The 13619-nt window shown below is 42.7% G+C and overlaps 1 protein-coding gene across 1 annotated transcript; it reads left to right on the forward strand.

Annotated features, from left to right (window-relative positions):
- Positions 1-1501: 1501 nt before the first annotated feature.
- LOC147327101 (uncharacterized) lies at positions 1502-6146 on the forward strand. The gene is made up of 2 exons (XM_086297360.1): positions 1502-3171; positions 5732-6146. Exons 1-2 carry the CDS (start codon positions 2315-2317, stop codon positions 6144-6146), a joined length of 1272 nt encoding a protein of 423 aa, XP_086153486.1. The 5' UTR covers positions 1502-2314.
- Positions 6147-13619: the final 7473 nt, after the last annotated feature.

Below are 13619 nucleotides of genomic sequence, written 5' to 3' on the forward strand. Positions count from 1 at the left end.
GGCTTTTTGGTGAGATCGTGGGGCAAAGTGAACAGAAGGCCGGCCTAAAACAGAAAGGTAAGCACAGCCTGTTGTATTATAAATACCAAATGTGCATATTGGGCTTTCCAAATTAATCTGTTCACTGAGTTGCACGTAGTTTCACAGTAAATTTGTCGGTGTCTGGTTTTTGGCGCAAGATACTAACAACATAAGTTGAGGCTGAATTCCAGTGTGTTAAATAAACTGCTTCTACCGAGAAACTAATAAGATACTACGTTGAGCTAGTTGCAGCCACTTTACCTTCCACATTTAATTTTGTCTAAGACTGGCTTCTGTAGCAATAATACGTTAGAATTTCTTCTGAAGACGCGGCCATTAGTCCAGTACATTGAAGTCGAGGTTTGAAGTTTGTTTATGGTGTCGGTTACGTCCTGGCTCTTGCCGGCTATGAAATAGAAGTTGATTTAAGGAAAAGCAGATGCTGGCTTCACGGTGCGGTTGAACGCTGGCAACGCGAGAGCGAAACACGTCCGTAGGTTTGGTTTATGATACGGCCGTGTTCTGGTGGTGCGGCCGTGAAGTGCAGTAGTGGTTGGTGCTAGTTTTAGTACATTGAACAGAGGTTTGACGGTGGTTTGTGGCGTCAGTCGAGTTTTTTTTTTTTTAAGGGCTGCGGTCATAAAACAAAGTAAAATTTTACTTGCCAAGAAGTACATAAAGCAAAACCTATGACTCTAGGTTAAAAATCATCCTGAGTAGTTGATGTACAACTTTCAACACATCCCCCTCTAGGACACCTACTGTACCTGTGTGCCAGGTTTCAGCCAGATTTACTGTAGAATTCCTCAGAAATTAAAGGGTACTTGTATCCAATGCAGTCAGCCAATACACTACAATTATGTCAATTTTCAAAAATTCATTAAAAATCATCCTGAGTAGTTGATGTACAACTTTCAACACATCCCCCCTCTGGGACACCTACTGTACCTGTGTGCCAAGTTTCAGCCCGATTTACTGTAGAATTCCTCAGAAATTAATGGGTACTTGTATCCAATGCAGTCGGCCAATAAACTACAATTATGGAAATTTCAGAAATTCATTAAAAATCATCCTGAGTAGTTGAGGTCCAACTTTCAACACATCCCTCCTCCGGGAAACCTGCTGTACGTCTGGGCCAAGTTTCAGTCAGATTTACTGTAATATTCTTCAGAAATTGCAGGGAACTTATGTTCAGTGCAAGAAAGGCTGAAAGACGACCACTACTGAACAAGACACACAAGCTGAAACGTCAAGACTGGGCCAAGAAATATCTCAAGACTGATTTTTCTAAGGTTTTATGGACTGATGAAATGAGAGTGAGTCTTGATGGGCCAGATGGATGGGCCCGTGGCTGGATTGGTAAAGGGCAGATAGCTCCAGTCCGACTCAGACGCCAGCAAGGTGGAGGTGGAGTACTGGTTTGGGCTGGTATCATTAAAGATGAGCTTGTGGGGCCTTTTCGGGTTGAGGATGGAGTCAAGCTCAACTCCCAGTCCTACTGCCAGTTTCTGGAAGACACCTTCTTCAAGCAGTGGTACAGGAAGAAGTCTGCATCCTTCAAGAAAAACATGATTTTCATGCAGGACAATGCTCCATCACACGCGTCCAAGTACTCCACAGCGTGGCTGGCAAGAAAGGGTATAAAAGAAGAAAAGCTAATGACATGGCCTCCTTGTTCACCTGATCTGAACCCCATTGAGAACCTGTGGTCCATCATCAAATGTGAGATTTACAAGGAGGGAAAACAGTACACCTCTCTGAACAGTGTCTGGGAGGCTGTGGTTGCTGCTGCACGCAATGTTGATGGTGAACAGATCAAAACACTGACAGAATCCATGGATGGCAGGCTTTTGAGTGTCCTTGCAAAGAAAGGTGGCTATATTGGTCGCTGATTTGTTGTTGTTTTGTTTTTGAATGTCGGCGAGGATTCCGCACGGCACTCCCCTCCATTCACCTCGCGAATCTCCGCTCTCTTCCAAACAAAGTCGACGAATTACTGCTCTTAAACCGGACTAACAAGGACTTTGCACGCTCTGCTGCCCTCTGCTTCACTGAAACCTGGCTCAGTGAGCGAGTCCCAGACGCTGTCTTAAATCTGCCGGGCTTCCAACTTCACCGGGCGGACCGCGAAACAGAGCTCTCAGGGAAAACAAAGGGTGGTGGAGTCTGCTTCTACATTAATGAAGGTTGGTGTACTGATGTCACAGTGTTACAGAAACACTGCAGCCCACACTTGGAAAGTTTTCTCATCAACTGTAAACCTTTTTATTCACCGCGGGAGTTTTCTTCCTTCATGCTGGTCGGAGTTTACATCCCTCCACAGGCCAACGCGAACAACGCACTGTGCGAGCTGGCTGACCAGATTACTACCCTGGAGAGGAAATTCCCGGATTCCTTTACAATTATTCTTGGGGATTTTAACAGAGCAAACCTAAACTACGAACTCCCTAAATACAGACAGCATATAGACTGCCCCACCAGGGACAACATCATACTGGATCACTGCTACACCACTCTAAAAGATGCCTATCGCTCTGTGCCCCGGGCAGCTTTGGGACATTCTGATCACTGCATGGTCCATCTTATTCCAGTTTATAGGCAAAAACTCAAACGTGCCAAGCCTGTAGTCAAAACTGTGAAGAAGTGGACTAACGCAGCAAAGCAGGAACTGCAGGACTGTTTTGACTCCACTGATTGGACTGTTTTTGAAGCTGCATCTGAGAACCTAGATGAGCTCACGGACACTGTGACATCATACATCAGTTTCTGTGAAGACGCGTGTGTGCCAACAAAGACCTTTTGCACATACAACAACAATAAACCATGGTTCACTCCTAAACTCCAACATCTTCGCAAGGCCAAGGAGGACGCCTACAGAAGTGGTGACAGGGTCCTGTACAAGCAAGCCAGGAACACACTGACCAAGGAGATCAAAGCAGCTAAAAGGATCTACTCCCAGAAGCTGGAAGAACGGCTCTCAGCCAACGACCCTGCGTCAGTGTGGAGGGGCCTGCAGGAAATCACCAGCTACAGACGCCCCCCACCCACTATTGAAGCAAACAAAGACCTGGCCAACGAGTTAAACACTTTCTATTGCAGGTTTGAGACGGACAGACTCCCACGCCCCACCCTCCCCTCCCCAGGGACATTGCTTCAGACATTGACCCCCAACACACCTTCCACCTCTCCCCCCTTCACCCTGCCCCTCCCCAATCAAGACTCAACGACCACCCCCACCCTCCCCAATCCAGACTCAACGACCACCACCACCCTCTCCATCCCAGACTCAACGACCTCCACCACACCTCTCACCCCCCTTTCCTCCTCCCTGAAACTAAGAATACACACTCAGGATGTGAGCCGACTATTCCAGAAACAGAAGCCCAGGAAAGCCCCCGGACCAGATGGCGTCTCACCCTCCTGCCTCAAAACCTGTGCTGAACAGCTGGCTCCCATCTTTACTCGCATCTTCAACAGATCCCTGGAGCTGTGTGAAGTTCCCTCCTGTTTCAAACGCTCCACCATCATCCCTGTTCCCAAGAAACCCACCATCACAGGACTGGATGACTACAGACCTGTCGCCTTGACGTCTGTGGTCATGAAATCCTTCGAACGACTGGTGTTAGCCCATCTGAAAGACATTACAGGCCACCAGCTGGACCCTCTGCAGTTTGCCTACCGGGCAAACAGGTCAGTGGATGATGCAGTGAACACGGGGCTGCATTACATCCTGCAACACCTTGACCGCCCGGGAACTTATGCCAGGGTCCTGTTTGTGGACTTTAGTTCGGCTTTTAACACCATTGTGCCTGAACTTCTTTCCTCCAAACTCTCCCAGCTCAGCGTGTCACCAGCTACCTGTCAGTGGATCACCAGCTTCCTGACAGACAGAAAGCAACAAGTGAGGCTGGGGGAGATCACCTCTGAAACCCGGTCCCTCAGTATTGGTGCCCTCAAGGATGTGTCCTCTCACCACTACTGTTCTCCCTCTACACTAACGACTGCACCTCCAATAACTCTGCTGTCAAACTCCTAAAGTTTGCAGATGACACCACTGTCATTGGCCTCATTCAAGATGGTGATGAGTCTGCATACCGGCAGGAAGTTGAGCGGCTGGTACTCTGGTGCAGTCAGCACAATCTGGAGCTGAACACTCTTAAAACTGTAGAGATGACAGTGGACTTCAGGAGACATCCCTCAACTCTGCTCCCCCTCACCATATCAGACAGCCCTGTGTCGACTGTGAAGATCTTCAAGTTCCTGGGTACAACCATCTCCCAGGACCTGAAGTGGGAGACCAACATCAACTCCATCCTCAAAAAGACCCAGCAGAGGATGTACTTCCTGAGACAACTGGGGAAGTAAAGTCTTCCACAGGAGCTGCTGATCCAGTTCTACACTGCGGTCATTGAGTCTGTCCTGTGCTCCTCCATCACAGTCTGGTATGGAGCAGCCACTAAACAGGACAGGAGCAGACTGCAGCGGACTGTACGGGCAGCAGAAAGGATCATCAGCGCCCCCCCTGCCCTCCATCCAGGATCTGTACCTCTCAAGAACCAGGAAACGGGGAGGGAAAATCATCGCAGACCCCTCACACCCTGCACACAGACTTTTTGATCTGCTGCCCTCTGGCAGACGGTACAGAAGCCTGCAGATCAGGACCACCCGACACAGGAACAGTTTCTTTCCCCTCGCCATCTCCCTTCTTAACAGTTGACCTGTCACACTGCTCCCACTGCCAGACTGCAACTGCACCTTATGTACATTTTGTAGTATTCATTCCACCTCATTCATTTCTGTATTTTATGTATATAAGGTTAGATTCGTTATTTATAGTTGGTTTACATAGCTTTGTGTATGTATGTGTAATGTGTATATATAGACACTTGTGTGTGTGTGTGTGTGTGAGATTTACATTGCTGTGCTTGAGAGCCACCATCTACCGGAACCAAATTCCCTGTATGTGTCTGCACATATACAGTACTTGGCCAATAAACACGATTCTGATTCTGATTCTGATTCTGAGATGTATATTTGTGAATGTGGAGATGTTATATTGGTTTCACTGGTAAAAATAAATAATTGAAATGGGTATATATTTGTTTTTTGTGAAGTTGCCTAATAATTATGCACAGTAATAGTCACCTGCACACACAGATATCCCCCTAAAATAACTAAAACAAAAAACAAACTAAAAACTACTTCCAAAAACATTCAGCTTTGATATTAATGAGTCTTTTGGGTTCATTGAGAACATGGTTGTTGTTCAATAATAAAATTATTCCTCAAAAATACAACTTGCCTAATAATTCTGCACTCCCTGTAGGTCTGTTGACAGAGCTCTGTACAGGTCTGCTCGAGCTGACCTGAAAAGGGGTCCCACCTGTCCAGCAACAACACATGGCATGGAATAATAGACATCATAAACCACAGAGGCAGAACTGTGAAAACAGAAAACCTGAGTGTGCAGCTAGCAGAGGACATAAACAGCTTCTTCGCCCACTTTGAAACACCACAACAGCAGCATTCATCTGCCTCAGCCCTGCTCCCATCCTCATCCTCACCTGGTTCCTGCACCGCTCCATTCACTGTAACGGAGCACGATGTCAGATGAGTGTTCCTAGCAGTGAACCCCAGGAAGGCGTCCAGACGGAATACGTGGTAAAGTGCTAAGACCATGTGCCCACCAGCTCACCCTCATCTCCACCAGAATCTTCAACCTCTCACTGGATGAAGCAGCCATCCCATCCTGTCTAAAATCAGCCACAATCATCCCAGTGCCAAAGAAGTCTCCCATCACCAGCCTGAACTATTATTGCCCTGTGGCCCTCACACCGGTAATCATGAAACTAGTCCTTCAGCACACCAAGGATTACCTCCCCCCAGAATTCGACCCCCACCAGTTTGCATACCGTGCAAACAGATTCACAGAAGATGCCATCACCCTCCACTCGGTGCTGAGTCACCTAGAACAGCGGCAGAGCTACGCCAGAATGCTCTTTGTGGACTACAGCTCACCCTTCCACCACTCGCCCATTGAGAGCCTACTAACTTACTGCATCACAGTATGGTACAGCAGCTGCACTAAGGTGGATAGAGCCACCCTCCCAGCATGTTTGCAATGAGTAGGAGATGCTCTGTATCTCACTGTACAACTGTATAGTGACAAAGGTATTGGGTTCTTTTCTAAAAATTGCTATAAACAGAGGAACCCAAACTGATGAAAAGTGGCGAATATTTTTTTTCAAATGACTATTTTTTAGTGGATTTTTGATATAGAAGCAGAATGACAGAATGTTAAAAGAAGTTACTTTTAGTCACTCTAAGCTGGGCATTGCATTCTCTGGCTGTTCAAAGCCATGGAACTTTAGACTTTCCAAGCAAATAATGATGGCCATACTGATGTTCTTTTCAGTACATTTTACTTTATGTTCATTTTCATTTTTATGATGTTTCTATTTTTACATAATTCCTCCCACATAGCAAAATTGGTATGGCCTGGATCTGTCCCACACAATGTGCTTACACATGGCCTGCGTACCGCAAAGAATGACGGCCCTATGGTGGCCCAGATCTGGTTTACCAGAGGTGGCCCACACATGAGCCAGCACAAGGCCAGTTGCAGACACACTGCTGGCCCTGTGCTGGCCCAGAACAGTTTCAGCTCTGGCCCCAGATGTCAGCCTAATGTGTACCTTAGCCATGTAAGCCATGTAATAACAACATGTGCTGGAACATAATAGTGCAAAAGTGACATGACGAAACTCTGTTCAGACAGTGAATGGACTGATTCTTATACAGCACTTTTTTACTCACCCATATTACTCAAAGTGCTCTATACAACATGTCACATTCACCCAATCAGGCCAAATGTGGCATGCCATCACATAAACAGTGCCATCGTACCATGCCAGAAGTCATCCAGCAGTGCCGGCTTGACACCAGATCCAGGCAAGACCCGTCTGCTATGTGGGATGACTTGTTCTTTTGGCATTTTAGTTGTGGATTATGTTTGGACTGTGTCTCTTGCCCTTTCAGTATTGTTTCCTTGTGCTTCTAAGTGTCCCTTTGTTTCTTTTTAGGTTATGTAGTATGGGTTAGAGATATTTTGTATGTTGTTTTTGTTTAATAAATCCGCCTTTTGGATTATTCCCTGATGTGCCTGAGTTCTGTTATTTAGTGTCACTTTGAAAGGACACACATCCAGCATTGACATATAATTGTTCTTTCAATTTTTGATAAAGATTACAGTGAATTGAGATGTAACTTGGCCCAGAGGTACAGTAGGACGCCCAGAGTAAGAAAGTGTTGAAAGTTGGACCTCAACTACTCAGGATGATTTTTAATGAATTTTTGAAATTTCCATAATTGTAGTGTATTGACTGTATTGAATTGAATAAATGTTCCCATTAATTTCTGAGGAGTTCTACAGTAAATCTGGATGAAACTTGGCACACAGGTACAGTAGGTGTCCCAGAGAAGGGATGTGTTGAAAGTTGTACATCAACTACTCAGGATGATTTTTAATGAATTTTTGAAAATTGACATAATTCTATTGTATTGACTGTATTGAATTGAATATAAGTTTCCTTTAATTTCTGAGGAATTCTACAGTAAATCTGGATGAAAATTGGCACACAGGTACAGTAGGTGTCCCAGAGAAGGGATGTGTTGAAAGTTGTACATCAACTACTCAGGATGATTTTTAATGAATTTTTGAAAATTAACACAATTGTAGTGCATTGGCTGTATTAGATTGAATAAATGTTTCCATTAATTTCTGAGGAATTCTACAGTAAATCTGGCTGAAACCTGGCACACAGGTACAGTAGGTGTCCCAGAGGGGGGATGTGTTGAAAGTTGTACATCAACTACTCAGGATGATTTTTAATGAATTTCTGAAAATTGACATAATTCTATTGTATTGACTGTATTGCATTGAATACAAGTACCCTTTAATTTCTGAGGAATTCTACAGTAAATCTGGATGAAAATTGGCACACAGGTACAGTAGGTGTCCCAGAGGGGGGATGTGTTGAAAGTTGGACCTCAACTATTCAGGATGACTTTTAATGAATTTTTGAAATAAACATAATTGTAGTGCATTGACTGTATTGCACTGAATATGAGTTTACTGTGATTTCTGAGTAATATTACAGTAAATCTGGGTAAAAACTTGCCCAGAGGTAAAGTAGGTGTCCGAGAAGAGGATTGTGTTGAAAGCTTGGCATCAACTTTTAAGAATGATTTTTAATGAATTTTTGAATATGCAACCAGACTGTCACGATGGCTGTATTGGGCTGTTCCATTGTAATTTGTGTGCGCGCGTGCGTGTGACTGTTCACGCGCGTGCATGTGTGCGCGAGTCTAGGCTTTCAATCAGGATATAAAGCGAAAAGGCGCTACCGTAAAGACTGGTGTAAAAATTTATGCGGCGGATAGGAGGCGGCTGGCTTGACCGCGGCTCACAAATGACGGCTCACTTTACCAGTCTGCCCAGGGGCGGAGCGTGGGGGTGGCTTACTGGGCTTAAGCCCGGGTTGTTTTGTCAGAAGCCCGGGGTCTTTTGGAGTGTAATTTTTTCATAGTTAGATGTCTGGCTGACAACTGTATAAAACAAAAAGTACACACAATATTCGAAGCACATAGTGCACACTGTGGGAATTTACGACTGTGCGTGAATCCCCCCTGATATTGGTATGATCCGAGCTCAGGCACTAAGTGACTGAGCGAGGGGGCGGGGCAGCTGCTGCCTGTGTGCGCTGTTGGAGAAACGGAGCCAGCCATACTAAGGAGAGCTTAAGTTTGACCAGTTACCAAAGAAAATCATTCATACCGTACAAATAATGTAAATATGACGGTGCATCACGAAAGATTGATATCAAACTGATCACTTGACCAATATTACGTTACTCGCTCTTCAAGTGAATCAACAAATGGCGAAATGAAAAGCCGAACAAATGCTATTTTTTTAGAGTCTTAGCTTACGTGTGTTTATTTCATATTTTCAGTTCTTACCCTCCCCGACTAAATCGGTTTCAGTTATGTACTGAAATATAAGAATGGACATTAGAGGCTTCTTTCAAAGAAAAAACTCAGGTAAATGTTATTTTATATATTATGCTTTGTATGTTGTTCAGTATATTTCTATGCAAAACAAGAGGGATTTCAGTACACAGCAGGATATTCACATTTGTAACCAGATATTTACATACACTTTAGGGAGAAAACATAAAACATTTTTACTGTACAACATCAATTTAGAGTAAACTTTTGTTTTAGATAAATATTGAAATATCTTTTGAATTAGTTAAATGTCAGAATAAAGAGAGACAGAGCTTCTATTTTTTATCACTTTGATCAAATTTAGGAGTACATATACATTAAGTTTATTGTTAATTAGTAAGAAACTCCAGAGATTCCATTCTGAGCTGAAGAAGCTTCTGATAGGTTAGTAGAGTCCATGTGAGTAAACTGGTGGCACAGCTGTGGATGCATATAAGGCAAAACACAGAGTCTGTTTTTTTGAAATGGGAAAATCAAGAGATGTCAACCAAAACACCAGGAAAAGAACTGTGGAGCTCCATAAGTGTGGCTCAGTTTGAATACAATTTGGTGCCATTTGCAATTAAGAAATACAGATAGTTTCTCTCTTTACTCTTAAAGTTAACAAATATGTTTTTTATATTTATCAATCTAAAAAAATAAACATTTAGTCCGATTTGATGTTACAATTAAAAAGTGTTTGTGTTTTGATCTGAACAGTACATAAATATGTGGTTTCAACTGTATATTTGATGATTGTCAGCACAAAGAGGGAGAGAGAGGAACAGAGAGGGAGATGGAGAATGAGGACAGAACAGAGATGAACAAGAGCAGGTGAGACACACATGTTAGTCAAATGGTCATTTGCCAAAAGTATCACCGTATCATAGGTCCTCATGTATCTCGTACCTAGTGTTTCTTTTTAGGTTTGCTATTTTTCAAATTCTATATTTATTAAGTTATGCAGGCTTGTTCGCACAACAAGGATAAATAATTATATAAACTTTTCTCAATCTAAATATTGTACTTTGGTGGAATTAAAAAATAAGTGTAGTGCAGGTCTATGATGATTTTTAGTGCTACTATCATCTAGTTCTGATTCTGGTTCTGTCTTGGTTAAGTCCTCAGTAGTCCTGATTTTGAACTGTTGTAGTCCTGTTTTAATTCCGGATCAGTTCTGGGTCTGGTTGAATTGGGGTTTAGTCCCTGTGTCTTGATACAGCCCCGACTTTGTTCTGCCTTGCTGCTTAATTAAAAAACTAGTTTAAGATGTCCTGCACATGTGATATATATTTTTCCCTATATGAAGTCATTCTTTTTTGAACAAAACTCAAAACAGAGCCTATTAATCTTTCAGTCATTTCTAACCCCCCCCCCCCCCCCAAAAAATAAAAAAAATAAAAAAAATAAAAATACCACATGCATACTACCCTTTAGGGCTAAGCCCCGGGTGTTTCAAATGTCTGGCTCCGCCTCTGAGTCTGCCTGTGTATCTTCCTCCGTCTCCCTGTGCATTCTCCCCGCGCTGTCCTCCCTGCAAGGTACCCTCACTGACGTTCAGGTTTTGTTGTTTAAGTTTTAGTTTCCCCAGTTTAGAGTGTTTTCAGTTCTGTTTCTCGCCACCCTTTCCTTTGTTTGGTACATCACTGTCGCAATAAAGCTCGCTCACTTCAGAAGCCACCATTGTTAATTCTCTGCGAGCAGTGAAGAACCAAAACTAGGACTTGCAAGTTTTGCCGTGCCCCAGTGGCCAGAGCGAAGTTGTGCTGCAGATCCCAGCATGAAAGCTGAGGGACCAGTCAGCCGGCAGAAAGGCCAGTTGATGCCTCGACAGGCTGGCGTTGCTTATGCATAAGAGAAAAGCAACAATACAGCATGCTTCACTGCTCCAAGACATCCGCGGTCCTTTCACACGGTAAGTATGTCTGTTATAGCCGTCGCTTCATAAATGGCTGTCAGCGCTAATTATTCAAACCCTGTCTAAAAGGCGACTCATTTGTTGTCCAAAAACATTTCCTCTAAATTTGCAAAGTTACTGATTTAAAAATATATATTTTCGATTTTTAGCTGGATGTCACACATATGCAACACACGATAGACTCTTGAGTATATTTAAATAGCAAAATTCACAATGGTATAACCATGTTAAACAAAAGATGCCCAAGTGTGCACCAATGCAGTTTAAATGCAAGCCTTTAAACTGTATGCTGATAAGTGCATGAAGTATACCTTTACCTCTATAGCTGAAAAGACTGTATTCATAATTTGTGGATCTGCTGATTTGTTTTTATGATTAATGAAAGACCAAGACAGACTTTTAATTCATTTGAAAGCCTGATGCTTAACATTGTCCACCCCAGTTGTAAAACTCAGAAACCAGTCTTACTTGTTATCATCTATCGTCCACCTGGGCCTTACACAGAGTTTCTGTCTGATTTCTCAGACTTTATATCTAATTTAGTTCTGAGCTCAGATAAAATAATTATTGTGGGTGATTTTAACATTCATGTAGATGCTAAAAATGACAGCCTCAACATGGCATTTAATCTGTTATTAGACTCAATTGGTTTCTCTCAAAATGTAAAAGAACCCACCCACCACTTTAATCACACTCTAGATCTTGTTTTAACATATGGCATAGAAACTGAACATTTAACAGTGTTTCCTGAAAACCCTCTCCTGTCTGATCATTTCCTGATAACATTTACATTTACAATAATTGATTACACAGCAGTGGAGAGTAGACTTTATCAAAGTAGATGTCTTTCTGAAAGCGCTGTAACTAAGTTTAAGAATATAATCCACCCACTGTTATCATCTTCAATGCCCTGTACCAACATAGAGCAGAGCAGCTATCTGAACGCTACCCCAACAGAGGTCGATTATCTTGTTAATAATAATTTCACCTCCTCACTACGTACGACTCTGGATACTGTAGCTCCTGTGAAAACTAAGGCCTCAAATCAGAAGTACCTGACTCCGTGGTATAATTCTCAAACACGTAGCCTAAAGCAGATGACTCGTAATCTGGAGAGGAAATGGCGTGTCACAAATTTAGAGGATCATCATTTAGCCTGGAGAAATAGTTTGCTGCTTTATAAGAAAGCCCTCTGCAAAGCCAGAACATCTTACTATTCGTCACTGATTGAAGAAAATAAGAACAACCCCAGGTTTCTCTTCAGCACTGTAGCCAGGCTGACAAAAAGTCAGAGCTCTTTTGAGCCAACCATCCCTTTGACGTTAACTAGTAATGACTTCATGAACTTCTTCACAAATAAAATTTTTATCATTAGAGGAAAAATTACCAATAATCATCCCACCGATGTAATATTATCTACAGCTACTCTTAGTACCATTGATGTTAAGTTAGACTCTTTTTCTCTAATTGATCTTTCTGAGTTAACTTCAATAATTACTTCCTCCAAACCATCAACGTGTCTTTTAGACCCCATTCCTACAAAACTGCTCAAAGAAGTCCTGCCATTAATTAATTCTTCAATCTTAAATATGATCGACCTATCTCTAATAATCGGCTATGTACCACAGGCCTTCAAGCTGGCTGTAGTTAAACCTTTACTCAAAAAGCCATCTCTAGACCCAGCAGTCTTAGCTAATTATAGGCCAATCTCCAACCTTCCTTTCATATCAAAAATCCTTGAAAGAGTAGTTGTCAAACAGCTAACAGATCATCTGCAGAGGAATGGCTTATTTGAAGAGTTTCAGTCAGGTTTCAGAGCTCATCACAGCACAGAAACAGCTTTAGTGAAGGTTACAAATGATCTTCTTATGGCCTCTGACAGTGGACTCATCTCTGTGCTTGTCCTGCTAGACCTCAGTGCAGCGTTCGATACTGTCGACCATAATATCCTATTAGAATGATTAGAGCATGCTGTAGGTATTACAGGTACTGTGCTGCAGTGGTTTGTATCATATCTATCTAATAGACTCCAGTTTGTGCATGTAAATGGAGAGTCCTCTTCACACACTGAGGTTAATTATGGAGTTCCACAGGGTTCAGTGCTAGGACCAATTCTGTTTACATTATACATGCTTCCCTTAGGCAGCATCATTAGAAGACATAGCATACATTTACACTGCTATGCTGATGACACCCAGCTCTATCTGTCGATGAAGCCAGATAACACACACCAATTAGTTAAACTGCAGGAATGTCTTAAAGACATAAAGACCTGGATGGCCGCTAACTTTCTGCTTCTTAATTCAGATAAAACTGAGGTTATTGTACTCGGCCCTGAAAATCTTAGAAATATGGTATCTAACCAGATGCTTACTCTGGATGGCATTACCTTGGCCTCCAGTAAAGCTGTGAGGAACCTTGGAGTCATTTTTGACCAGGACATGTCCTTCAACGCACATATTAAACAAATATGTAAGACTGCTTTCTTCCATTTGCGCAACATCTCTAAAATTAGAAATATCCTGTCTCAGAGTGACGCTGAAAAACTAGTTCATGCATTTATTACTTCCAGGCTGGACGGCTGTAATTCATTATTATCAGGAAGTACAAAAAACTCACTGAAAAGCCTTCAGCT

The sequence above is a fragment of the Aulonocara sp. 'chitande type north' Nkhata Bay genome, linkage group LG6 (genome assembly GCF_057382095.1).
Source record: "Aulonocara sp. 'chitande type north' Nkhata Bay isolate Kocher_YH1m ecotype deep benthic linkage group LG6, A_spYH_male_GT1.1, whole genome shotgun sequence".
In the NCBI taxonomy this organism is placed as follows: Eukaryota; Metazoa; Chordata; class Actinopteri; order Cichliformes; family Cichlidae; genus Aulonocara; species Aulonocara sp. 'chitande type north' Nkhata Bay.

Excerpts from the sequence above, each read along its gene's own strand:
- LOC147327101 (XM_086297360.1), top strand. The coding sequence starts at position 2,315 with ATGCTGGTCGGAGTTTACATCCCTCCACAGGCCAACGCGAACAACGCA. Across the intron at positions 3,172-5,731 it reads CTCCCCTCCCCAGGGACATT|AATCTTCAACCTCTCACTGG; the intron begins GCTTCAGACATT and ends CATCTCCACCAG.